At 48.9% G+C, this 27,423-nt stretch overlaps 2 protein-coding genes across 8 annotated transcripts in view; one reads left to right on the forward strand and one right to left on the reverse strand.

Annotated features, from left to right (window-relative positions):
* Nucleotides 1-23,064, forward strand: part of LOC100424218 (radial spoke head 10 homolog B) — a 42,225-nt gene extending 19,161 nt beyond the window's left edge. Inside the window, exons 10-19 of the mRNA XM_028845128.2 lie at nucleotides 303-492; nucleotides 3,844-3,958; nucleotides 5,037-5,116; nucleotides 5,555-5,703; nucleotides 10,540-10,647; nucleotides 11,461-11,604; nucleotides 14,760-14,888; nucleotides 16,143-16,236; nucleotides 20,866-21,064; nucleotides 22,669-23,064. Coding sequence (XP_028700961.2) covers nucleotides 303-492; nucleotides 3,844-3,958; nucleotides 5,037-5,116; nucleotides 5,555-5,703; nucleotides 10,540-10,647; nucleotides 11,461-11,604; nucleotides 14,760-14,888; nucleotides 16,143-16,236; nucleotides 20,866-21,064; nucleotides 22,669-22,849 — 1,389 coding nt within the window. The 3' untranslated portion in view covers nucleotides 22,850-23,064. The remainder of the gene's footprint in view (nucleotides 1-302; nucleotides 493-3,843; nucleotides 3,959-5,036; nucleotides 5,117-5,554; nucleotides 5,704-10,539; nucleotides 10,648-11,460; nucleotides 11,605-14,759; nucleotides 14,889-16,142; nucleotides 16,237-20,865; nucleotides 21,065-22,668) is intronic.
* A 160-nt stretch (nucleotides 23,065-23,224) lies between these two features.
* LOC718128 (CCZ1 vacuolar protein trafficking and biogenesis associated) overlaps nucleotides 23,225-27,423 on the reverse strand; it is a 28,733-nt gene continuing 24,534 nt past the window's right edge. For 3 of the 7 annotated variants that reach the window (XM_028845138.2, XM_028845139.2, XM_015133273.3), the window contains 3 exons: nucleotides 25,656-25,814; nucleotides 25,223-25,350; nucleotides 23,225-23,566 (listed from right to left, as the gene is read on the reverse strand). In XM_028845138.2, the coding sequence (XP_028700971.2) occupies nucleotides 23,511-23,566; nucleotides 25,223-25,350; nucleotides 25,656-25,814 (343 nt within the window). In that variant the 3' untranslated portion in view covers nucleotides 23,225-23,510. Of the gene's footprint in view, nucleotides 23,567-24,296; nucleotides 24,588-25,222; nucleotides 25,351-25,655; nucleotides 25,864-27,423 lie in introns of those variants that run through there. The other 4 variants (XR_013415024.1, XM_077996173.1, XM_077996172.1 and 1 more) reach the window with 4 other exon arrangements.

Consider the following 27,423-nt stretch of genomic DNA (forward strand, 5'->3'; position numbering starts at 1 on the left):
TTGATGCCCAGGCTGGAGTGCAGTGATGTGATCTTGGCTCACTGCAACCTCCTCCTCCCGGGTTCAAGCAATTCTCCTGACTCAGCCTCCTGAGTAGCTGGTGTTATAGGTGCCCGCCACCATGCCCGGCTAATTTTGTATTTTTGGTAGAGATGGGGTTTCACCATGTTGGCCAGGCTGGTCTGGAACTCCTGACCTCAGGTGATCTGCCTCGGCCTCCCAAAGTGCTGGGATTATAGGCGTGAGCCACCGTGCCTGGCCGTCTTTTGTTCTTAATCCACGCATGACTTTCTTCCTTTCAGGTAGAATATGCTGTGTTAAGAAATATTACAGAATTAAGAAGAATCTACAGCTTTTATAGCAGCCTGGGATGCGACCACTCTCTGGATAATACCTTTCTGATGACAAAGCTTCACTTCTGGAGATTTCTAAAAGATTGCAAATTTCATCACCACAGACTAACTCTTGCTGATATGGACAGGATATTAAGTGGTGAGTATTCCAGATCCTTCACAACTTTTGGTTTAAAGCAGGGGTGCAGGCTGGGTGCAGCGGCTCATGCCTGTAATCCCAGCACTTTGGGAGGCCAAGGCAGGCGGATCACAAGGTCAGGAGTTCGAGACCAGCCTGACCAATGTGGTGAAACCCCATCTCTACTAAAAGATACAAAAAATTGTCCAGGCATGGTGGTGCATGCCTGTAATCCCAGCCATTTAGGAGGCTGAGGTGGGAGGATCGCTTGGACCCAGGAGGCGGAGGTTGCAGTGAGCCAAGATCACGACATTTCACTCCAGCCTGGGCGACAGGGCAAGACTCCATCACACACACACACACACACAAAAGGCAGGGGTCCCCAACCCCCAGGCCATGGATCAGTACTGGTCCGTGGCCTGTTAGGAAACTGTGCACAGTGGAAGGTGAGCCGTGGGCAAGCAAGTGAACCTTCATCTGTTTTTTTTGTTTTCTTTTGTTTTGAGACAGAGTTTCATTCTTGTTGCCCAGGCTGGGGTGCAGTGGCAGGATCTCGGCTCACCACAACCTCCGCCTCCTGGGTTCAAGTGATCTCCTGCCTCAGCCTCCATAGTAGCCGGGATTACAGGCATGTGCCACCATGCCCAGCTAATTTTTGTGTTTTTTAGTAGAAATGGGGTTTTTCCATGTTGGTTACGCTGGTCTCAAACTCCTGACCTCAGATGATCTGCCCGCCTCGGCCTCCAAAAGTGCTGGGATTACAAGCATGAGCCACCGCGCCTGGCCTACCTTCATCTGTTTTTACAGCCATTCCCCATCGCTGGCATTACCTCCTGCAGATCAGCAGGGCGTTAAGATTCTCACAGGAGCGCAAATCCTCCTGTGAACTGGCACGCGAGGGATGGAGGTTCACGCTCCTTAGGAGAATCTAGTGCCTGATGATCTGTCGCTGTTTCCCGTCACCCCTAGTTGTAGGAAAACAAGCTCAGGCTCCCACTGAGTCTATATGATGGTGAGTTGTAGAATTGTTTCATTATGTATTACAGTGTCATCGTAATCGAAATAAAGTGTGCAGTAATTCGAATGCGCTTGAATCATCCTGAAACCAGTAGTCCCCCCACCCCTTCCCACCATTCATGGAAAAATTGTCTTCCACGAAATCGGTCCCTGGTGCCAAAAAGGCTGGGGACCGCTGGTTTAAAGGACAGTATGACAGTGTCACCTGGAAAGCAGTTGGAAATGCGGAGGGAGTGGTGAAGGCCCAGGTTGGGAGAAGAGTGTTCCAGTAATCAGCACGTGGTCTTGTTCCCCCCGTGATTACAAGGTACTTGAAGAGACAGTCTCGTGACGTAACAGCAACAGTACGAGGTCACCTACAAAAGCAAGGCCAGCCATGCATGGTCCCAGGGTGAAATCCAGTCCGCCCCGGTTCCCCTAAATCATGCTGTACTGGAACACAGACATGCCCATTTGCTCACATGTTTGTGGCTGCTTTACCCCAAAGCACCACCGCGGAGGGGTTGTGGTGTAGACTGTCTGGTCCACCAAGCCTAAAATACTTACTCTCCGGCCCTTTACAGAAAGTTTGCCTCCCTCTCTCCCCCCGACCACCGATCTACAGTGAAAAAGCACTGACTTGTCAGGTCAGAAATGGGGAGACAGCCAGGCCTCACGGCGCACACCTGTAATCCCAGCTCTGTGGAAGGCCGAGGTGGATCACTTGAGTCCAGGAGTTTGAGACCAGCCTGGCCAATGTGGTGAAATTCCGTCTCTACTAAAAACACAAAAATTAGCCAGGTGTGGTGGTTCATGCCTGTATTCCCAGCTACTTAGTGGGAGGCTGAGGCAGGAGTAGAATTGCTTGAGCCTAGGAGGTGGAGGTTGCAGTGAGCCAAGATTCCCATCCTCGGTGACAGAGTGAGACTGTCTCAACAACCAAAAAAAAAAAAAAAGAAAAGGCTGGGCGCAGTGGCTTACACCTGTAATCAGCACTTTGGGAGGCTGAAGTGGGCAGACCATGAGGTCAGGAGTTCGAGACCATCCTGGCTAACACGGTGAAACCCGTACTAAAAATACAAAAAATTAGCCGGGTGTGGTGGTACATGCCTGTAGTCCCAGCTACTTGGGAGGCTGAGGCAGAAGAATCGCTTGAACTCGCAAGGCGGAGGTTGCAGTGAGCCGAGATCGCGCCACTGCACTCAGGCCTGGGAAACAGAATGAGACTCTGTTCTCAAAAAAAAAAAAAAAAAAAAAAGAAATGGGGAGAATCAGCAATGGCTTGGAAGAGTCTAGAAAAGGCCCTAAGTAGTCTTAGGATTGGTCTTGATTTCAAATTAGGAAATTGATGTGATAAATTTTAACAACTTTGGAAGTTTGACTTCTTTCAGCCAAATTCTGGGAGGCAGAGCTGCAAGCTTCAAATTATCCACTTGAAAAATAAAGTATTAGGCCGGGCGCGGTGGCTCAAGCCTGTAATCCCAGCACTTTGGGAGGCCGAGACGGGCGGATCACAAGGTCAGGAGATCGAGACCATCCTGGCTAACACGGTGAAACCCCGTCTCTACTAAAAAATACAAAAAACTAGCCGGGCGCGGTGGCAGGCGCCTGTAGTCCCAACTACTCGGGAGGCTGAGGCAGGAGAATGGCGTAAACCCGGGAGGCGGAGCTTGCAGTGAGCTGAGATCCGGCCACTGCACTCCAGCCTGGGCGACACAGCGAGACTCCGTCTCAAAAAAAAAAAAAAAAAAAAAAAAAGAAAAATAAAGTATTAGAAAAAATGCCCATTTACGTCAAAGTTTAGTGTTTGAAACATACTTAAAATCCATTTAGAATTAGCAGCATTCATCAGATTGTGTCTCAGACTACTCTGGAAAACAGTGGGACAAGATACCTCATCTTGTAAAGGAACCAGGTTGATTTTTTTTTTTTTTAGACGAAGTCTCGCTCTGTTGCCCGGGCTGGAGTACAGTGACTCAATCTTGGCTCACTGTAAGTCCTGCCTCCTGGGTTCCAGCAATTCTCCTGCCTCAGTCTCCCAAGTAGCTGGGATTACAGGTGCACACCACCACACCTGGCTAATTTTTTGTATTTTTGGTAGAGACAGGGTTTCACCATGTTGCCCAGGCTGGTCTTAAACTCCTGACCTCAGGCAATTTGCCTGCTTCAGCTTCCCAAAGTACTGGGATTACAGGCGTGAGCCACTGTGCCTGGCTTTTATGGAGTTTTAAATTTTTAGTTGGATGCTTATACATGTTGAGAGCATTTTGAAATAAGTACTCTCTCATATTCAGTTCCTCAAATTGTATACCAGGAACAAATAAAATGGAAGCTTCTAGCAAATATCAGACATCCTCTCCAATTTTCTTATTTTAGCCAACAATGACATACCAGTTGAAGAAATTCATTCTCCATTTACAACAATACTTCTGAGAACATTTTTGAATCACCTCCTGCGTTTGGCGTACCACATTTATCACGAAGAATTCCAGTAAGTACTATTTCTGGACCCTCATTGGGGGACGGAGCACAGCTAAGTTGTACTATTGTCATAATGCCTTCTTTTATTCAGCAGTCATTTTAATTTTTTTGGAGACAGAGTCTTGCTCTGTTGCCCAGGCTGGAATGCAATGGCACAATCATGGCTCACTGCAACCTCTGCCTCCCAGGTTCAAGCAATTCTTCTGCCTCAGGCTCCTGGGTAGCTGGGATGACAGGAGTGTGCCACCATGCCTGGCTAATGTTTTTGTTGTTTTTTTTTTAGTAGAGATGGGGTTTCACCATGTTGGCCAGGCTGGTTTCGAACTCCTGACCTCAGGCGATCCACCTGCCTCAGCCTCTCAAAGTGCTGAGATTACAGACGTGAGCCACTGTGCCCAGCCTCAGCAGTCTCTTTTTTTTTTTAACATACCCTTGAAATGAAGGACTCAGAACACAACCTTTCCACAAATATTAACCGCAAAGCCATGAGATACTTGATCAAAACTTTGAAAACCCTTCATATTTGAATCTGTTCAATACTGCAAATGTCTCTTGGGGTTTTTAATGCAGAAACAAATAGTCACAACCAACTCTTCTTTCTTATGTCAGAATTTCTTGTCTTTCTTACAGCAAAAGTGGTTTTATATCTTTTTTCAAAAAAACTTTTATTTATGTATTTATTTTTTTGAGATGGAGTCTTGCTCTGTCACCCAGGCTGGAGTGCAGTGGCGCAATCTCGGCTCACTGCAACCTCCACCTCCCGGGTTCCAGTGATTCTCCTGCCTCAGCCTCCCAAATAGCTGGGATTACAGGTGTCTGCCACCAAGCCCAGCTAATTTTTTGTATTTTTAGTGGAGATGGGGTTTCACCATGTTGGCCAGGCTGGTCTTGAACTCCTGACCTCGAGTGATTCGCCTGCCTTGGCCTCCCAAAATGCTGGGATTACAGGTGTGAGCCACTGACTCCAGCCTTCCCTTTCTATACTCTATACATTAGAAGCAAAGTATTAAGTCTAGCCTGTGCTCAAGGAGAAGGGAATTTCCCTCTTTTAGAGAAGTAATTATCGTATCTTTTGATCGTTATCACAGAAAGAGAAGCCCATCGCTTTTCTTGTGTTTTACAAAACTGATGACTGAGAACATTCATCCAAATGCCTGCCAGATAAAAGGTAAATACAAAACCAACAGGATTCTATTTACTGCCCCATTTTTTTTTCTCAAAATATAAATCTGGGCTGGGCGCAGTGGCTCACTCTTGCAATCCCAGCAGTTTGGGAGGCCGAGGCGGGTGGACCACCTGAGGTCAAGGAGTTCAAGACCAGCCTGGCCAACACGGCAAAACCCTGTCTCTACTAAAAACACAAAAAATTAGCCGGGCGTGGTGGTCCATGCCTGTAATCCCAGCTACTCGGGAGGCTGAGGCAGGAGAATCGCTTGAGCCTGGCGGGCGGAGGTTGCAGTGAGCCAAGATCGTGCCACAGCACTGCAGCCTGAGCAACAGCAAGACTCTGTCTCGGAAAAAAACAAAAACAATAGGATTGTATTTACCGCTATTTTTTTTCTCAAAATAAAAATCTGTAATCATTTTTCGAACATTGTATTTTTAGGCAATTTATTCCGTGAGCAACAGCGGACGCTCTACTCTATGAATTACATGAATAAATGCTGGGAGATTTATCTAGCTTACTGCAGACCCCACGCAGCGCCTCCCCACGAGCCTACGATGAAGATGAGACACTTCCTCTGGATGCTGAAGGTAACCACCTAAGTTCAATACTGGCTTTCTATTTACAGGCACTTTGATTTTAATTAAAGAGAGGCAAGATATTCCAGCTATGATATGCAAATAATCAGGTGAAGATCTGGGCTGGATTTTCAGAACCATTGAATGTTTACGGAGTCTCTTGGCAAAACAGTGGTCTGTGGTCGTGGAAGGAACAGAAACAGCCGTCACCTGCCCAATGTACTCACAGATTAGGGCACGACAATGGCCTATGGCCTATAACAATGCCCCATGGTGCATATATATATATTTTTATTTATTTATTTATTTTTATGCTGCAATCCCAGCCTTTGAGAGGCCGAGGCAGGTGGATCACCTGTGGTCAAGGAGTTCAAGACCAGCTTGGCCATATATATTTATATATACCATTGACCATTGTCTTAAAATAAATATATATATATATATTTTATATATATACACTGGCCATTGTCTTAAAATAAGTATGTATATATTTTATATATATACACTAATATATTTTTTATATATATATATAATTTTATTTTTTTTGAGATGGAGTTTTGCTCTTGTCACCCAGGCTGGAGTGCAATGAGGCGATCTTAGCTCACTGCAACCTCCACCTCCTGGGCTCAAGCAATTCTTCTGCCTCAGCCTCCTAAGTAGCTGGGATTACAGGTGCCTACCATCATGCCCGGCTAATTTTTGTATTTTTAGTAGAGACAGGTTTTCACCATGTTGCCCAGGCTGGTCTCGAACTCCTGACCTCAGGTGATCCACCTGCCTCGGCCTCCCTAAGTGCCGGGATTGCAGGCGTGAGCCACCGCGCCTGACTGGCCTACGGTATGTTTATTCACGCAGATCCGGTCATTTAAAGGAAGATGGGGCCGAGCGCGGTGCTGCATGCCTGTAATTCCAGCACTTTGGGAGACTGAGGCAGGAGGGTGACCTGAGCTTAGGAATTCAAGACCAGCCTGGGCAAAACAGTGAGATCCCCCTCTCTACAAAAAATTAAAAAAACATAGCTGGGCATGGTAGTGCACACCTGTAGTCCCAGCTACTTGGGAGGCTGTAGTAAGCTGTGATCATGCCACTGCACTCCAGCCTGGTTGACAGAGGGAGGCCCTGTCCCAAAAAAATCCCCCAATAAACAAAAAAGGAAAATGGAGGAACACCTTACTCTTTTTGATGGACCAACGTGTTGCCTGATCCTAGAACAGCAATAAAGCCAACTGAAATCTTTTTGCAAAGGAAGGACTTTGGAAGGCTGAGGCGGGTGGATCACCTGAGGTCAGGAGTTTGAGACCAGCCTGGCCAACACTGTGAAACCCTGTTTCTACTAAAAATACAAAAAAAATTAGCCAGGTGTGGTGGCGGGAGCCTGTAATCCCCGCTACTTGGGAGGCTGAGGCAGGAGAATTGCTTGAACCCGGGAGGCAGAGGTTGCAATGAGCTGAAATCGTGCCACTGCACTCCAGTCTAGGCAACAAGAGCAAAACTCTGTCTCAAAAAAAAAAAAAAAAAAAAAAAAAAAAGGAAGTGGGGAGGATGAATGTCATTTAAAACAATTATAGTTTATTGAAAATGGAATTTTCAAAAGTTATTACTTGGGAAAATAGTGACATCTTATTTATACAATGTTCTCATACTATTGGTTGTTTTTGTTCCATGATACCTTTTTTTTCTTTTTTTAAGACAGAGTCTCGCTCTTTCGCCAGGCTGGAGTGCAGTGGTGCGATCTCGGCTCACTGCAACCTCCGCTTCCTGGGTTCAAGCAATTCTCCTGCCTCAGCCTCCCAAGTAGCTGGGACTACAGGCGTGCATGACCATACTAAGCTGATTTTTGTGTTTTTAGTAGAGACGGGGTTTCACTGTGTTAGCAAGGATGGTCTTGATCTCTTGACCTCGTGATCTGCCCGTGTCGGTCTCCCAAAGTGCTGGGATTACAGGCGTGAGCCACTGTGCCTGGCCTGTTCCATGATACTTTTAATTTGTACTTGTGGGAATAGAAATGATTAAACAGAATCAAATACTAATGCTAAGGAGTTTTTACAAATTTCGTAACGTCGTATACATAAGAAAAATGGATGGTAACCCAGTGTGTAACTGTGGGAAAATAGTTTGTTGTTTTGAGTGAGGGTCTCGCTCTGTCACCCAGGCTGGAGTGCAGTGGTGCGATCTTGGCTTCCAGCAGCCTCGACCTCCTGGGTTCAAGCGATCCTCCCACCTCAGCCTCCTGAGTAGCTGGGACTACATGTGTGCCAACATACCCAGCTAATTTTTCTATTTTTTGTACAGACGTGTTATTGCCATGTTGCCCAGGCTGATCTTGAACTCCTGGGCTCAAGCAGTCCTGTTGCCTCGGCCTCCTGAAGTGCTGGGATTACAGGAGTGAGCCAGTACACCTGGCCCTTTTCAGTTTTTCGTTTGTTTCAAGCATGTTTGCAATTGCCCATTGAATAATTTTTTTTTTTTTTTTTTTGACAGAGTCTTGCTCTGTTGCTCAGGCTGGAGTGCAGCGACATGATCTTGGCTCACTGCAACCTCCACCTATCAGGTTGAAGTGATTCTTCTGCCTCAGCCTCCCGAGTACCTAGGATTACAGGTGCTCACCACCACGCCCAGCTAGTAGAGACAGGGTTTCACCATGTTGCCCAGGCTGGTCTCAAACTCCTGAGCTCAGGTGATCCACCCATCTCGGCCTCCCACAGTGCTAGGATTAGAGGCATGAGCCGCCGCACCCAGCCTCATTGAAGCGTTTTTGTGATGACTGTCTTACAGTCTCTGTCCGTCAATTGTAACATCTCTGTTGTCTTAGCGATGGCATCTGTGGACTCTCTTTTTTCATTCAGTTTGAGATCTTCCTGGTTCTTGGTATGAATGGTTTTGTTGTTGTTGTTGTTGTTGTTTTCTTTTTTTTGGAGGCGGAGTCTTGCTCTGTCTCCCAGACTGGACTGCAGTAGCATGATCTCGGCTCACTGCAACCTCTGCCTCCTGGTTCAAGCGATTCTCCTGCCTCAGCCTCCCAAGTAGCTGGGATTACAGGTGCCCACCACCATGCCAGGCTAATTTTTATATTTTTAGTAGAGACGGAGTTTCACCATGTTGCCCAGGCTGGTTGGTATGAGTGATTTTTTAAAAAATATTGAAACCTGAACATTTGAGTACAGTAAGTCCTCACTTAACTTTTTTTTTTTTAATTTTTTATTTTATTTTATTTTTTTGAGACAGAGTCTTACTCTGTCGCCAGGCTGGAATGCAGTGGTGCAATCTCAACTCACCGCAACCTCCGCCTCCCGGGCTCATGTGATTCCCTGCCTCAGCCTCCCGACTAGCTGGGATTATAGGTGCCTGCCACCACACCAGGCTAACTTTTGTATCTTTAGTAGAGATAGGGTTTCACCATGTTGCCCAGGCTGATCGATATGAGTGATTTTAAAAAAAATATTGAAACCTGAACATTTGAGTACGGTAAGTCGTCACTTAACATTATTATTATCATGATTTTGAGACGGAGTCTCACTCTGTCACCCAGGCTGGAGTGCAGTGGCGCGATCTCAGCTCACTGCAACCTCCACCTCCTGGGCTCACGTGATTCCCCTGCCTCAGCTTCCCGACTAGCTGGGACTACAGGCACCCGTCACCATGTCTAGCTAATGTTTTTGTATTTTTAGTAGAGATGGGGTTTCCCCATGTTGGCCAGGATGGTCTCGGACTCTACCTCCTGATCCGCCTGCCTCGGCCTCCCAAAGTGCTGGGATTACAGGTGTGAGCCCGGTCCCACTTAACATTATTGATAGGTTCTTGGAAACTGTGACTTTAACCAATGCGAAGAGCGTAACTCTTCTTCATGTCAATTACTCTGTGGTAAAACCGGTTTTGTTGTGCAGTACGTTGTTTCCCCAGGTGCTTTTCAGCCTACAGCATTGTGTTCATATTTCACACCTGGACCGTGTTCTGTTCTCCCATGTTCTATGTCTTGTTCTGATGCCAAAAAATACTTTACTGTTATTTTGGAGGTGCTAGAGAAGGGATAGAGAGAGGTGTGTGTGTGTGTGTGTGTGTGTGTGTGTGTGTGTGTGTGTGTGCGTGTGTGTATGAGACAGGGTCTTGCTCTGTCACCCTGGCTGGAGTGCAGTGTTGTGATCACAGTTCACTGTTACCTCAAACTCCTGGACTTCAGTGATCCTCCCACCTCAGCCTCCTGAGTGGCTGGGACTGCAGGCATGCACCACCATGCTCGGCCTACATTTTTAATTTTTGTAGAGACAGGGTCTTGCTCTGTTGCCCAGGCTGATCCCCAATGCCTGGGCTCAAGTGATCCTCCCACCTCAGCCTCACAAGGTTCTGGGATTACAGGTGTGAGCCACCATGCCTGGCCATACATACCAATGTTAATCCAGAATGCTTTTCAAAATTATTAGTCTTTAAGATATTAATTTATGGCTCGGCGCAATGTCTCACGCCTGTAATCCCAGCCCTTTGGGAGGCCGAGGGAGGTGGATCACTTGAGGTCAGGAGTTTGAGACCAGCCTGGTCAACCTATAGTGAAACCCTATCTCTACTAAAAAATACAAAAATTAGCTGGACGTGGTGGTGGGCGCCTGTAGTCCCAGCTACTTGGGAGGCTGAGGCAGAAGAATCACTTGAACCCAGGAGGTGGAGGTTGCAGTGAGCTGAGATTGCACCACTGCACAGCAGCCTGGGCGACAGAGTGATTCCGTCTCAAAAAAAAGAAAAAAGATATTAATTTCTGGTACACTTTCTTAATTATTGTATTGATATAAATTGACATTAAAATATGTAGCTGTTTACAATTTATAGGCAGTTATGGTTTGATTTTCTTTTTTACAGGACTTTAAAATGATAAATAAAGAATTAACAGCAGCTATATTTATGGAGGTCATAGCAGAGGATAATCCTTTCATATATGATGGAATTGACAGCAACTTTGAACCCGAGGTTTGTAAAGAGCTGTCACAAACGGTACAGATCCAATTCAGGCGTTGGTTTTGCCATGGATACCAATAACAAAGAACCAAGATTTTTTTTCTTTTTTTCATTAGCCTTTTCGTTGACACTTTTTTTTTTTTTTTTTTTTTTGAGACGGAGTCTTGCTCTGTCTCCCAGGCTGGAGTGCAGTGGCGTAATCTCGGTGCACTGCAAGCTCTGCCTCCCGGGTTCACACCATTCTCCTGCCTCAGCCTCCCGAGTAGCTGGGACTACAGGCGCCGCCACCACTCCTGGCTAATTTTTTTTTTTTTTTTTTTTGTATTTTTTTAGTAGAGATGGAGTTTCACCATGTTAGCCAGGGTGGTCTCGATTTCCCGACCTCGTGATCCGCCTGCCTTGGCCTCCCAAAGTGCTGGGATTACAGGCGTAAGCCACCACACCCGGCCTTGAGCTGATTTTTTAAAAACAATTTTTTGTACAGAATGGGTCTCACTGTGTTGCCCAGGCTGATCTCAAACTCCTGGGCTCAAACGATCCTCCTGCCTCAGCCTCCTAACGTGCTGAGATTACAGATGTGAGCCACTGTGACCAGTCTAAGAACCAAGATTTGATTGAAAGCAGTCTGAACACAAGTACAGAATATATGTGTGTGTGTGTCTGTGTGCGTGTCTGTGCATGTGTGTGTCTGTGTGCACGTGTCTGCATGTCTGTGTGCAAACGTGTGCGTATTCAGATGTCAGGAAATAATGAACGCCAGTCTATCAATGCTCTGTCTCCAGGTGTGTCCGAATGATGGAAACTCTGTGTTTTCTTTTATTTCAGCTGGTTTTCCTGGAATTCTTTGAAGCTCTCTTAAGCTTTGCATTCATCTGTGTTACTGACCAAATGACTAAATCCTATGCGAATGTTCCAACTGATGATGTGTCTGGAAATAAACCGGAAACTATTTATACAATACTAAATCAGGTAACACAATGTCTTAGAATTAGGTAATCTTAGAATTACAGAGCAAGGAGGGCTGGGCACGGTGGCTCACGCCTGTAATCCCAGCACTTTGGGAGGCCGAGGCGGGCAGATCACGAGGTCAGGAGATCGAGACCATCCTGGCTAACACGGTGAAACCCCATCTCTACTAAAAATAGAAAAAAATTAGCCAGGCGTGGTGGCGGGCTCCTGTAGTCCTAGCTACTCGGGAGGCTGAGGCAGGAGAATGGCGTGAACCCGGGAGGCGGAGCTTGCAGTGAGCTGAGATCGCACCGCTGTACTCCAGCCTGGGGGACAGAGCGAGACTCCGTCTCAAAAAAAAGACAGAGCAAGGAATGACTTTATTCTGGAATGGTTAAACCATCATCAAAACTATCTTGGTTTTACTAACCCTTCCAGAAAGTAATTTAAGGAGTCTTTCCTTTTTCCTTTTGAAATTTTGTTTTATGTATTTTGAGACAGGGATTCCCTCTGTCATCCAGGCTTGAGTGCAGTGGTGCAGTCACGGCTCACGGCAGCCTTGACCCCCTGAGCTCACGCGCTCCTCCCACCTTAGCCTTCTGAGTAGCCAGGACTACAGGCTTGTGCCACCACACCCAGCTAATTTTTTTTTTTTTTTTTTTTTTTTGAGATAGAGTCTCACTCTGTTGCCCAGGCTGGAGTGCAATGGCACAATCTCAGGTCACTGCCACCTCTGCCTCCTGGATTCAAATGATTCTCATGCCTCAGCCTCCCAAGTAGCCAGGATTACAGGCATGTGCCACCTCACCTGGCTAATTTTTTGTATTTTAGTAGAGACGGGGTTTTGCCATGTTGACCAGGCTGGTCTTGAACTCCTGACCTCAGTTGATCCACCCGCCTCGGCCTCCCAAAGTGCTAGGATTACAGGCCTGAGCCACTGTGCCTGGCCTTTTTGTACTTTTTTTGTAGAGATGGGGTTTTGCCATGTTGCCCAGGCTAGTCTCAAACTCCTGAGCTCAAGTGATCCTCCTGCCTCAGCGTCCCAAAGTGCTGGGATTACAGGTATGAGCCACCGTGCATGGCCAACATGTCATGTCTTTTTCACATTTTGGAAGTGTGTATAGATTTTTTTTAAGTTTGGGAAAATGAGTTTCCTGGCCGTGACCCAGAAAGTGGACTCCTAGCCACAGCAGATTTCATAATGAAGGTCACAGTGCATACCGACATGCTGGGTGGGCCACTAGACCACACATGAGAAAATCAGAGGTATTGGCCGGGCGTGGTGCCTCACGCCTGTAATCACAGCACTTTGGGACGCTGAGGCCAGCAGATCATGAGGTCAGGAGATCGAGACCATCCTGGCTAACATGGTGAAACCCAGTCTCTAATTTAAAAAAAAAAATATATATATATATATACACACATAATAAATATATATAATATATATATATAAAATATATATATATATATAAAATACACACACACACACACACACACACACAAAATTAACCGGGCATTGTGGCAAGTGACTGTAGTCCCAGCTACTCAGGAGGCCGAAGCAGAATGGCGTGAACCTGAGAGGTGGAGCTTGCAGTGAGCCAAGATCGCGCCACTGCACTCCAGCCTGGACGACAGAGCGAGACTCCGTCTCAAAAGGAAATCAGAGATATTTTACTAGGAGATGTTGTGTTACATGGATCTGGTGTTTCTAACAGTGGACGGCCTGCTTAAGAGCAGATCTGTCGGGGAACAGTTCCTGAGTGTGCGTGGGTTGCTAAACAGGTCCCCAGGGCTTGCTCACAAGGATGGACACCCAGGCCAGGCGCGGTGGCTCACGCGTGTAATCTCAGCACTTTGGGAGGTCAAGGTGGGCGGATCACTTGAGGTCAGGAATTCGAGACCAGCCTGGCCAACCGTGGTGAAACCCCGTCTCTACTCAAAGTACACTGGAACCTGAACGTTCATGTCATGCTCCAAGGCAATCACTGCTCCCTTTTGACCAACAGTTTGGGAGAGTGATTTAGAGATCATAGAGGCTCAGCTTCAAACTTACTAAAGCTGATCCTTCTTGCTCAGCTCACGGTAGCTTCGCACACTCCGGTCGTGGGGAGGCAGAGGTAGAATTTTGTCCCACAGAGGAAAGTGTGCTGTGCAGAGGGACAGCAAGCTCCAGAGACGGGCAGAAGGCTGTCCTTGAGCTGTCAGCTGAGTGCGCGCGCGTGTGAGGGAACAGCTGGGACCTAAGGGAAGGGCCGCCGGGAAGAAGGGGAGGAAGCTCAAGCACTCACACAGGGCTGGGAGTAGTTTGCATTCCCGGTCGCCAGCGTGGAGGAGCCTTCACGTCCACGACGGGCGTCGGGCTGGGTACCTAAAAGTTCACTCTGTGGGTGTATGTGGGTGTGGGAATGTGTGGTGGTGTGGGTGTGAGTAGGGGTGTGTGTGAGTGTGGGGTGTGTGTGGGGGTGTGTAGTGTGGGTGTGTGGGGTGTGCGTGTTTGTGGGTGTGGATGTGTGTGTGGGTGTGTGTGGGTGTGTGGGTGGTTTGTGTGTGTGTGGTTTTGAGACAAAAATCTTGCTCTGTTGCCCAGGCTCGAGTGCAGTGGCACAATCTTGACTCACTGAAGGCTCTGCCTCCTGGGTTCAAGTGATTCTCCTGCCTCAGCCTCCCAAGCAGCTGGGATTACAGGTGCGCACTGCCAAACCCGGCCAATCTTTGTATTTTTAGTAGAGACAGGGTTTCACTGTGTTGGCCAGCCTGGTCTCGCATTCCTGGCCTCAAGTGATCCACCCGCCTCATTCTCTGAAACTTCTGGGATTACAGACATGAGCCAACACGTCTGGCCTGTTATTTATTTTTTTAGAGATGGGGTCTCACTATGTTGCCCAGGCTGGTCTCAAACTCCTGGGCTCAGGTGATCTGCCCACCTTGGCCTCCCAAAGAGCTGAGATTACAGGCGTGAGCCACTGTGCCTGATTCTGTTCAGGGTCTTGACTGAGGCGATGGTTTCACAGGTATAGACATGTGAAAACACATCCAAGGGTACACTTCGTGTGTAGTTCATTGTAAATCAGTTACACCGTATTAACATAATGTGTGTGTGTGCGCGCATGTGTGTGCCTGTGTGGATCTCTGTGGAAACTAGAAGCCCTCTGACGCGTGTGTTTGTTCTTGCTTAGGACGCCCAAAGCAAGAGTCCCAGCGCGGTCCTGAGCCACGAATCAGATGCTGCTCACTCTGACAGTGCCAGGTCATCTTCCAGCAAGTTAGAGCTCTGGCCTGATGTTAACAAAATAAGGAAATCAGAGGTTTGTCTTGGCAACTAACCGTGTAGAGACACCCGCGACCGAGTGCCTGCTCTGCGAAGAGCTCTTTTCCATGCACTGAGGGCCTGGCACCGAACAGAAACCCACGCCCTCATGGACACTACGTTCCAGTGCGGAGGGGACACGGCAGGGAGGAGGGGACACGGCAGGGGGGAGGGGACATGGCAGGGGGGGGGCACGACAGGGGGGAGGGGACACGGCAGGGGGGAGGGGACACGGCGGGGAGGGGGGCACGGCAGGGGGAGGGGCACGGCAGGGGGAGGGGGCACGGCAGGGGGGAGGGGGCACTGCGGGGGGGGGAGGGGGCACGGCGGGGGGGAGGGGGCACGGCGGGGGGAGGGGACACGGCAGGGAGGAGGGGCACGGCAGTGAGGAGGGGCATGGCGGGGGGAGGGGGCATGGCAGGGGGGAGGGGCACGGAAGGGAGGAGGGGACACGGCAGGGAGGAGGGGACACAGCAGCAGGTGAACAGCGCTAATAGGGTTTTTGGGTGTTTACCTGGCGCCGAGCCGTCCCCAGGGACCAGCTCAGCGTCCCGATGACCTTCAGGTACTGCGATTCTCTCTAGGAGGGAAGCCAGGCCCAGGAAGGTTAAATAACTTGGCCACAGCTGCATTAGCAGTAAGTCGTGGAGCGGGGGTTTGTGCCCAGGCAGTTTGACTCCAGAATTAGCACCGGTTACCGCAAGCGCTGCTTCTTCCCACTTATGAGGTCTAAGTGACAGGAAGGGCGTCTGACCGGGGTGGGGCCCTGGCGTTTATTCTGGGTGAGGTGGGATGGGATGGGACAGCGTCTGAGCAGAGGTGTCAGGAGGCTCTGTGGCTTCACTGTTGAGAAACCAGCGAGGAAGCTCTTGGAACCATCCCGGTGGGAGGCGATGGTGACTGGGACTAAGGTGGGCTGAGGTCTGAGGTGTTTTGAAGGCTGCGGGGGTTGAGAGGGAAGGAGAAGGCAAAGATGAGTCCACAATGTTTTGGCTGAGCATTGGAAGAATAGAGTGGCCATTTAAGATGATGTGGAAGACGGAGGCAGGGGGCTGAGTTTGGGGAGCAAAATTAAGTGGTTGATTTTGGACAAGTTAAGCTTAAGGTGCCTGAATTGAGGCCCAAGTAGCACGGCCAGAGGCAAGACTGGAGTTCAAGGACTGATGGAGGTGGAAATGTGGGAGTTACGGCATACACATAATTAGAGCCATTAGGTAACATTTTGCTTCATGATTTTTTTAAAACGTAAAAGCCCAAGATCAAGAAGTCTCTAAGTGATGAAAGAGTCTCCAAAATGAATTTTCAATCTACTGGAAAAGGGGTCACCTTTTTTTCATCTGAGAGCGGTGAGTGTTTTAATGATAGAACCTTAATATTTACAAACTGTTGCTTATGAATTATATAATGTCTAGACAGTTTTACAACCATCTTTTAAAAATTTTTATTTTCTTAGAAGCAGAGTCTCGCTATGTTGTCCAGGCTGGTCTTGAACTCCTGGGCTCAAGCGATCCTCCCACCTGGGCCTCCCGAGTAGCTGGGATTACAAGTAGGCGTCACCACACCCAGCACAACTGTCTTTTTAAACAATGAGGCTGAGCTGCTTCCATTTCTCCTCCCTGGTTTGGAGTTCAAGTTTAAGGCGTGACCTTGCGGTGCTGACTCAGTCTGTTAGGGCAGAGGTGGGGATGGGACAGCTGGGCCGCCCCTGGGCCCCGCACGCCCATCTCAGAGTCTGCTGCTGTTGACTGTATTGTTTCTTCCAGGCGACTTTTCTCTCTCCAGGGTCTCATTCTCTTTGAGTTTTAAAGGTGCTCAAATTAAAACCAACAAACAATTCTTATTCACTTCCTCATCCTCCTCTTTCATTATGTTTTCCTTTATCCTGGGAAGATGGCTCTCGAGGCCTCTCTCTCTGCTGACTGCACTTCCTCCCTTCTGGTTTGATTCCTCAGCCCTGTCTGCGTGAACTTCCAACCTCACGCCTCTCCTTTCCTCAGGGTCATCCAATGATGATCAATGTCATGGGAATTTTCCGCTGTCACTTTGCTGGCCTTGCCAGTTGCATGTGGCCTTGTTTCCATGATTAAACAAGCCCTGGTGTTTCCCCTTTTCTTTTTCTTTCTTTTGGAGACAAGGTCTTACTTTGTCACCAGGACGGGAGTGCAGTGGTGCCATCATAGCTCTGCAACCTCCGCCTCCTCGGTTCAAGCAATTCTCCTGCCTCAGCCTCGCTAGTAGCTGGGATTATAGGCACCCGTCACGGCGCCTTGTATTTTTAGTAGAGAAGGGGTTTCATCATGTTGGCCAGGGTGGTCTCCAACTCCTAACCTCAGGTGATCTGCCCACCTCAGCCTCAAAGTGCTGAGATTACAGTTGTGAGCCCAACCACGCCTGGCCTTTTTTTTTTTTTTTTTTTTTAAAGAGGTGAGGTCTTGCTATGTTGCCCAGGCTGGTCTTGAACTCCTGGATCCAAGAACTCCTGGGTCTGAACGCCTCGGCCTCCCAAAGTGCTGAGGTTACAGGTAGGAGCCCAACCGCGCCTGGCCTTTTTTGTTTGTTTGTTTGTTTAAAGGGATGGGGTCTTGCTGTGTTGCCCAGGCTGGTCTTGAACTCCTGGGCCCAAGCGATCCGCCCGCCTTGGTGTCCAAAGCCCTGGGATTACAGGTGTGAGCCACCGTGCCTGGCCTTCCCCCTTTTCTGACGGTGTCTCTCTCTGGCCGGCCACCCACTCAGTGGTGAACTTTTAAAGGCTCCACCCCAGGCCCTTGTCCTCTCCGAGGCCTCCCCTGTGTATCGGCTCTACAGTGCCTGTCATTTCCCGTCACTCCTCCTCTGATGGAGCGTTCCCGTCGGCACACATGTGCTCCATATGCCCAGTTAGGAAAATCTCTTCTCTCAGCTGGGCGCCATGGCTCAGGCCTGTAATCCCAGCACTTTGGGAGGCTGAGGCGGGTGGATCCCGAGGTCAGGAGTTTGAGACCAGCACGGCCAACATAGTGAAACCCCATCTCTACTAAAAATAAAAAAACTAGCTGGGTGTGGTGGTGCTCGCCTGTAGTCCCAGGTACTCAGGGCTGAGGTGGGAGAACTGCTTGAACCCCGGAGGCAGAGGTTGCAGTGAGCTGAGACCACGCCACTCCCCTCCAGCCTGGGCAACAGAGTGAGCTGAGACCATGCCGCTGCCCTCCAGCCTGGGCGACAGAGTGAGCTGAGACCACGCCACTGCACTGCAGCCTGGGCGACAGAGTGAGCTGAGACCACGCCACTGCCCTCCAGCCTGGGCGACAGAGTGAGCTGAGACCACGCCACTGCACTCCAGCCTGGGCGAGAGTGAGCTGAGACCATGCCACTGCACTGCAGCCTGGGCGACAGAGTGAGCTGAGACCACGCCACTCCCCTCCAGCCTGGGCGACAGACTGAGCTGAGACCACGCCACTCCCCTCCAGCCTGGGCGACAGAGTGAGCTGAGACCACGCCACTGCCCTCTAGCCTGGGTGACAGACTGAGCTGAGACCACGCCACTGCCCTCTAGCCTGGGCGACAGAGTGAGCTGAGACCACGCCACCGCACTGCAGCCTGGGCGACAGAGTGAACTGAGACCACGCCAGTGCACTCCAGCCTGGGTGACAGAGTGAGACTCTGTCTCAAAAAAAAAAAAAAAGAAAAGAAAGAAAAAGGAAAATCTCTTCCCTCACCTTCCCCTCTAGATCCTACTTTCCTTCCCTGCTCCCTTTGCTGATGCATCGTAGGGAGCTGTATACATGTAACACCTTCTCCAGGACCTCTCCTGTGTCTTCTTAGCTTGCTCCACGTGGCACTGCCCTCCCCAGGCCACTGAAGGCCCCTCTTCATCAGCAGTGCCTCCATGTTGCCATCCCAGGAATCCTGCCGTCACTTGAACCGATCTCTCCATAGTCAGGAAAACCGTCAGCTTCTTGAAACACTCTTCGCGTTCGGCCTCTGCGACCCCTCAACGTCCTTGGTTTCTTCTCCATCTGGCGCGAATCTGTGGGTTGTCATTTTCTCCCGCAGAGCTCGGCATCCCAGCAGAGACAGGGCGTTCCTGCAGTGCCGTAACAAGATGCACAGTTCCTGGAACAGAACTAGAACTGGAAGTGGAACCCCAGCTAATGTGCTTTCCTGTTGATCTGATTATCTCTAGTCCCAGCTCCAGCTGGATTTTGCCCTGGATCTCTCTGGTCATTCCTTAAGTCTGGTGTGCCATTCACCAGGCCTGTGGCTCCTGCCCTGTCTCCTGTCAAGGGCCCCTTTGACCCACGTGGCATCTCTTCCAGTACCATTTCATCTGATTGTTGCATGTGGCAGCCGTGACCTACTGTCCTCCAGCTTGTAGGTGTCTAGTTGAGAGTTCATGAATGAACATAAGACAATGTTGCCGCCAGGTGCAGTGGCTCACAGCTGTAAGCCCAGAACTCTGGGAGACCACGGCAGGAGGATCACTTGTGCCCAGGAGTCTGAGACCAGCCTGGGCAACATAGCAAGCCCCTGTCTCTACAAAAAAAAAGCAAAATTCACCAGGTACGGTGGCACACTCCTGTAGTCCCAGCAGCTTGGGAGGTTGAGGCAGGATTCTGTCTTGTTCCGACCTTAGAGTCCTGGATTGCATATAATGTGATTTATGAATTTTAAAATCTTCCAAGTGACTGGATAACCAAAATTGCTTAAAAAGATGGAAAAAATTGTGGTAGTTTAAGATTTAGAGATTCTTTAGCCTAGACAAGAAAGATAGAGGGGGTAACTGTAACTACTAGGAACTTCCTTTTGTGAGAGTGACCGGTTGTCTAGTTCTCCAGGAGAGAGGATTCACTCAGGTACACAGCTATCCTTGTCTTAAAGGGGTTTCAAACTCTGAATAAATACAAGATGTCGAATATTTTGTCCCCAAGACCTAGGCCCAGTGCGGTGGTAATCCCAGCACTTTGGGAGGCCCAGAAGGGAGGATCACTAGAGCTCAGGAATTTGAGGCCACGGGCAACATAGCGAAACCTTGTCTCTACAACAAAAACAATGATTAGCTGGGCGTGGTGGCACCCGCCTGTGGTCCCAGCTACTTGGGAGGCTGAGGTGGGAGGATCATTTGAGCCCAGGAGATGGAGGCTGCAGTGAGCCATGATGGTGCCCCTGCACTGCAGCCTGGATGACAGAGCGAGATCTTGTCTCACAACTAAAAAAATTAGCCTTGTGTGTGGCGCATTGCTCCATTCTCAGCTGTCAGGGAGGCTAAGATGGGAGGATCACTTGAGCCCAGGAGTTCCTCCAGGCTTCGGTGAGCCATGGTCATGCCACTGTACTCCAGCCTGGGCAACAGAGTGAGACCTTGTCTCCAAAAAAAAAAAAAAAAAAAGCAAGAAACAAGGGTTTATTATTCTTGAAAACATGGAAAATTAAAATATCAGAAAACCCACATTCTTAAGGTATTTAGAAAAAAAAAAAGAGGTGGCCAGGCGCAGTGGCTCATGCCTGTAATCCCAGCACTTTGGGAGGCTGAGGTGGGTGGATCACCTGAGGTTAAGAGTTCCAGACCTGCCAGGCCAACATGGTGAAACCCCATCTCTGCTAAAAATACAAGTATTAGCCGAGTGTGATGGCGCATGCCTGTAGCTACTCGGGAGCTTGGGAGGCTGAGGCATGAGAATCACTTGAACCCAGGAGGTAGAGGTTGCAGTGAGCTGAAATCACGCCACTGCACTCCAGCCTGGGCGACAGAGTGAGACTGTCTCCAAAAAAAAAGGGCAGCAGGAAACTCAAAGGGAAGGTTGATAATCCCAGCCAGGGTCTACTGAGCCCCTGCCTTGTTCCAGGCAGTCATGGGAGCAGCGTCCTTTCTCCTCTCCCCTCTCCTGGCCGAGGAGCAGGGGGCCCACCGCAGGGAGGCCAGAACGAGAAAAAGCACGCAGACTCCCAGTTTACAGCAGGATTGCATTCATGTTCAGCTTCATGAAACTCTATTCCAGAGAAATACGAGAGACCCAAGGATGATCAAAAGGAAGAGTTCAACACGTGGGTCAATAGTATGTACGTCTTCTTTGTGAACACGCTCTTTCACGCGTATAAACGTGAAGAAGCTATCAAGGAGAAAATAAGGGAAGAGAGGTTACACAGCACAGCACGGGCCCAGCAGCGGAAGATGGAAGATGATGAACTGGAAGCAAGGTAACTTACGAGGTCCCTCCGCTCCTTCCCGAGCTGCTCGCTCTCCATCCTGTGTTCTGTAGCTGCCAGAATGCATCAGGACCAAGTGCTTTCCGGACAAGCTTACAATTTCCTAAGGGCGTCTTTGACATAAAAAGGAATGAGTATTTGGTCTCTGTTCCTGGCAGAGCACCTGAAGCCTTTGTAACTTCCTGAGTAATAGGGTAATGGGAGCATCTTTGGTTCTAATATTTGGTCTTAGTTTCTAGTTTTTAATTTGTTTTTAGACAGGGTCTCACTGTCGCCCAGGCTGGAGTGCAATGGTGCGATCTCAGCTCACTGCAGCCTCTGCCTCCTGGGTTCAAGTGATTCTCCTGCCTCAGCCTCCCGAGTAGCTGGGATTACAAGCATGCACCACCACGCCTGGCTAATTTTTGTATTTTTAGTACAGACGGGGTTTCACCAGGTTGTCCAGGCTGGTCTTGAACTCCTGACCTCAAGTGATCCGCCCACCTTGGCCTCCCAAAGTGCTGGGATCACAGGGGTGAGTCACTGCACGCAGCCGTTTTCTAGTTCTTGCCCCAAGAGCTTCAAAAGCTGTGGACTGTCGGGGTAATGACTGGCTTTTGTATGATGAGATGACTGGGGGCCAGGGGCCCTTGATAGCTTCTTGCTGGAGCTGGTTGCCAGGGAACCAACCAGGAGATTACAGGATTGGGACTTTCAGCTCCAGCCCAACCTCCCAGGAAGGAAGAGGGGCTGGAGCTTGAGTTCAATAACTGATAGCCAGTGACTTACTCGGGTCTACATATTGGACCCTCCATAAAATCCCCAAACGAGCTGGGCATCATGGCACATGCCCGTAACCCCGGCACTTTGGGGAACCAAGGCAGGGGAATCACTTGAGTTTGAGACCAGCCTGGGTGATACAGCAAGACCTCATCTCTACAAAAAATACAGAAATTAGCCAGATGTGGTGGCAGGCGCCTGTAGTCCCAGCTACTTTGGATGCTGAGGCAGGAGGATTGCTTGAGCCTGGGAGTTGAGGCTGCAGTGATGTGTTTGTGCCACTGCACTCCAGCCTGGGCAACACAGCAAGACCCTATCTCAAAATTATATATATTATATATGTATACACACACACACGCACACATATGTAACTTTGGGAGGCCGAGGCAGGTGGATCATCTGCGGTCAGGAGTTTGAGACCAGCCTGGCCAACCTAGTGAAACCCATCTCTACTAAAAATACAAAATATTAGCTGGGCGTGGTGGTGGAAACCTGTAATCCCACTACTCAGGGGGCTGAAGCAGGAGAATCACTTGGACTCAGGAGGTGGAGGTTGCAGCGAGCCGAGATTGCACCATTGCACTCCAGCCTGGGCAACAAGAGTGAAACTCTGTCTCAAAAAGAAAATTTTTCTTTTCATAGATACATGAAAAGTTTACTTTGGACTGTGTCGACATGGCATCAGTTATTTCAGGCAAAGCGTAGCAGCTTAGTTCTGTTAAACACGCTGCTGAAATGCAGGTCTGAAGGGCTGTATACTACAAATAGCATCAAACTGTTTTTGCGGTTTTGAGGGGGATTGAAAAAAGCTCCCACCTTCTCATGTTTGCTTTCAGGCTGAATATGTTTATCTTGAGAGAGGAAGAAGCCAAGAGACAAGACTATGAGGTGGACATCATGGTGATCAAGGAGCCGGTGGACGTGTCATCCTCTTATCTCATACTGGACCCTCCCAAGGAGGACGTGACCGTGTCCCCGTCCAGCAAGACCATCACCAGCAAGAAGAAGAAGAAGTAGCGAGCCACGAGGACACACACAGAGGCTTAGGACGGCATGTGCTGTAAGATTTCCTGAGCATTACAGTTCTTAGCACTGTACTCATTGCAGTGTTTTAAAATACCGCCTGGCCCACTGCATCTCAGGTTTCCTACATGGCTGGATTATGGGAGTTCGAGACCAGCCTGGGCAACATAGTGAGACCCCATCTCTGCAACATTAAAAAATTAGCCGAGTGTGGTGGTGTGTACCTGTGGTTCTAGCTTCTTGGGAGGCTGAGGCGGGAGGATTGCAGATTGAGGGTGCCGTGAGCCACTGTATTCCAGCCTGGGTCACGGACCTGGTGGCTGGTGTAATCTACAAATAGGCAGCAGGAGACTCAACATAAAACCAGAATTTTAAAAACTTTAACAATTTATTAATCTTATTTTCCAGTAAAATATTCACATAATGTCAAAAGAATGGAATGATAGAGATATACTCAACTACCTTTAATTAATTCCACATAAATATTTAAAATCTAAAAACCTCAGGAGATCAGGAGACTGAGTAGAAATGTGATTCTTCAAAGCAAGTATTGCTTTTCCCTTGTCCTGAATGCAGTCCGTCATATGACCAGTAACTTGCATATGCCCAAATGTTTGCCGAGTGTCTTTTAAATACGCTTTCGGTGAGCTGTCAGTCAATCCAAGAAGAAGATGTTGTTGAACTGCGTTGCACAGAGTTTCTTGACCTCTTCTGCAAAACCGACAGACAACAGTGAGGAAGGAAGCGGCAGCCACTTAAAAGGTTATGTGACATATAATTAAATTCTTCTTGGGTAAAATTAGCAATAGATATTTGCATTGATTTTGACCTTAAATCCCAGAAGACTAGGCAAGAATTTTTTTTTTTTTTTGAGACAGAGTTTTGCTCTGTCACCCAGGCTGGAGTGTAGTGGTGTGATCTGGTGTGATCTTGGCTCATTGCAGCCTCCACCTCCCAGGTAGCTGGGACGACAGGTGCACACCACCACGCCCGGCTAATTTTTGTATTTTTGGGTAGAGACAGGGTTTCGCCAGTCTGGTCTTGAACTCCTAACCTCAGGTGATCCACCCACCTTGGCCTCCCAAAGTGCTGAACTGCAGGCATGAACCACTGTGCCCAGCCAAGAAATGTTAACAAGAGGGGAGAAAACCACCTAAGAAAGCTACCAGGCCTCAGTAGTTTTGAGCATATAACACTGCTGCCCAGCCTGAGGAACTGCAGGCAAAGTGCCCAGGACACCCGGGGAGGGGGTTAGAAGCACGAGGCTGGTGCTGTCGTCATCCTGGGAGAACTGATGGAACAACAGAGAAACTGACAGCGCCCCTGAGCTGCAGACCCAGCGCCCCGCAGATGTGTCGGGATTTTGGTCTTATTGAATTCAGTTTGGATCAGGCTTGTATTAACTGATGTTTCTAATGCACACAATTACTAATGCAAGTGTTAATAATAGAAAAATGTAGTATGCCCGAGAAGATACAAGGGGAAAAAAAAGACGCTTACACTGAATTTCCACACAGTGTACATGTGGGGCATCACCCAAGGGGGCAGCTCTGCCGAGGTGCGGTCCCCTCTCTCCAGGGCAGCCGAGCTGTCAGCAGAGCAGCTGCCGGGTCACCCCGTGCGGTGGGCACAGCTGGCCACTTTGGCGGGAGGGCAGGAGAAAATGCCTTATCATGCTGCCGGTGTTCAGAGGGATCGTTGTAAACGGCCACATGAACCTGGCAGCTTCTTCCTACAAAAGATACGTTTATATCACAGGATATTAAAAAAGGACATTTGGGGCTGGGCAAGGTGGCTCCCGCCTGTAATCCCAGCTCTTTGGGAGGCCGGAGGATCGCTTGAGGCTTGGAGTTTGAGCCCAGCCTGGGCAACAGAGCAAGACTCCGTCTCAAAAAAAATAAATAAATAAAATAAATTAGCGGGTATGGTGACACATGCCTGTGGGCTCAGCTACTCGAGAGGCTGAGGTGGGAGGACTGCTTGAGCCTAGGAGTTGGAGGCTGTGGTGAACTATGATTGCACCACTGCACTCCAGCCTGTGTGACAAAGTGAGACCCTGTCTCCAAAAAGGGGACATTTCTTAATGCACAGTAAAGTTATTATTATTGTTATTTTTTAGATTGTAGAAAATAATTTTCTTTGGGCCACTGTCAAGTTTCCTGTGCTACAGGAAAGTCCCGTCAGTTTTCCAAGAAAGAGAAAAGGGACCAAATGTTGAAAATGTTGAGAGGCACCTGCTTACAATCTCAGCAGACATTTGTTCTATTTCTCATGTTTCTATTTTTTAACCAGGTTTAATACAGTAAAAAAACAACTTTTCCATATCAGCAGCATTAAAATTCTCCTGAAATACCAAATCCTACTTACCGTTTACTTCAATCAGGTTTGCATTTTTTTGATTCAAAATAACATAGAGCTCCCGCCGATCAGACTTCTTTCCAACAACCCAGTAATCACTCATGGCCTTCACGATGATCTCCTCATCCTCATCCACTCTGCAAGAGAAGAGTTTCAGAACGCGCCGTTCGTTATTCACATGGCTAGACGGGGAAAGCAAGCATTCCAAAACGAGAACAGGAAATGGAACGGGCGCACGTGGCATTTAAAAGGCTCAGGGAGTCCTGGGCGAGGGAACCGGTGACTTAGGGGCTCCCAAGTGTGTGTCTGGAAGTGGCGCCCATGAAGGTGGTTCAAGCTTGAACCCCATGGAAAGGGCTCTGGGTCATTTGGCTTTGAAGGGACTTTCCGTGTCTTTTTTCTTAGAAAGGGGACACCTGATTGGAGAAGTGGCTGGAATCACCTGGTGAAGTCACTGTTGATGTCACCGAGAATCTTCATTAAATCCGGGTGCACGGAAGTGAGTGACACACTGGGCGTTTTCCTCATGTGAACTGTGCTCTTCTCGGCCAGATTCATGTGGTTGAAGTAAATAAACTTAAACTGGGGTTCTTTCTCAGACCTGTACAAACATGTCACAAAGACGGTTAAACTGGGGTTCTTTCTCAGACCTGTACAAACATGTCACAAAGACGGTAATACCCTGGATGGATATAACCAAACGATACAACTAGATTTTTTTTTTTTTTTAATTTATTTTTTTTTGAGACGGAGTCTCGCGCTGTCACCCAGGCTGGAGTGCAGTGGCCGGATCTCAGCTCACTGCAAGCTCCGCCTCCCGGGTTCAGCCATTCTCCTGCCTCAGCCTCCCGAGTAGCTGGGACTACAGGCGCCCGCCACCTTGCCCGGCTAGTTTTTTGTATTTTTTAGTAGAGACGGGGTTTCACCGTGTTAACCAGGATGGTCTCGATCTCCCGACCTCGTGATCCGCCCGTCTCGGCCTCCCAAAGTGCTGGGATTACAGGCTTGAGCCACCGCGCCCGGCCCAACTAGATTTTTTTTTTTAATTTTTTTGAGATGGAGTCTCACTGTCACCCAGGCTGGAGTGCAGTGACGCAGTCTCGGCTCACTGCAATCTCCACCTCCCGGGTTCAAGCGATTCTCCTGCCTCAGCCTCCTGAATAGCTGGAATTACAGGCATGCGCCACCACGCCCAGCTAAGTTTTGTATTTTTAGTAGAGACGGGGTTTCACCATGTTGGCCAGGATGGTCTCGATCTCCTGACCTTGTGATCCGCCCGCCCCGGCCTCCCAAAGTGCAGGGATTACAGGCTTGAGTGCCCGCGCCCGGCCCAGCCCTCTTTTTCTAAACAAAGTTTCACGGGAGCATCGCCATCGCCACACGTTCATGTGTTGTCTGCTTTCCCACCAAAATGACACTTGAGTAGTTGTAACACATACATCTACATACAGCCCGGGACGTCTGAAATGCTTCTTATTTGGTCCTTTACCGAAAAAGGCTGGAGCGTCCCGTGGAAGTGAACCTGCCTCGTGACCGAAGCCTACGACAATATGTATGTAACAAAGCTTTTCCTCCTATCATCCCCAATGGAAATCATCGTAAAACACAGTCGCCTTTTCCACTGCAGTCTAATGAACATTTTAAATGGGATATACCTTTTTATTTCCTAAACTGACTAGACAATGCTGTGACACTGCCTCCCAGGTCAGCGTCTGTGACCTCCTCGGGGACCTAGTGGGAAAAGCTGAGCCTCACCCCTCCCAGGGCCCCTCCCCTCCCCTCCCTGCACCCTCACTGCACACCCTGGGCCTGGGATGGAGCCGAGCACAGCCCCGCCCCGGGCTCAGAAGCCGCCTCTGCTTGCTTCGGGGTTCGCAGCCATGTTCTGGAGGGCTGGGGGTGCCGGAAATCCGACCTCCGGACAAGTGGGGTACTACTGAAATACTCTACATCTAGGCAAAGAAAGAACGTGGAGGATTTAGTTTCCAGGAACATGAAAAGAAACTTCTTATAAAACCAGATTTTGTTTTCAGTAGCTCCCTGAGGCTGAGGAAAGTACAATGACAGGAAAAACTGGAAAGAGTTGCAAATTTAGTCGTCTGCATAGACAAGGAACTTAAATCGGGTGTAAGCTTCTAGCCTCAAAACACTCTGTGGGGCCAGGAGCGGTGGCTCACGCCCGTAATCCCAGCACTTTGGGAGGCCAAGGA

The sequence above is a fragment of the Macaca mulatta genome, chromosome 3, assembly GCF_049350105.2.
Source record: "Macaca mulatta isolate MMU2019108-1 chromosome 3, T2T-MMU8v2.0, whole genome shotgun sequence".
Lineage (NCBI taxonomy): Eukaryota > Metazoa > Chordata > Mammalia > Primates > Cercopithecidae > Macaca > Macaca mulatta.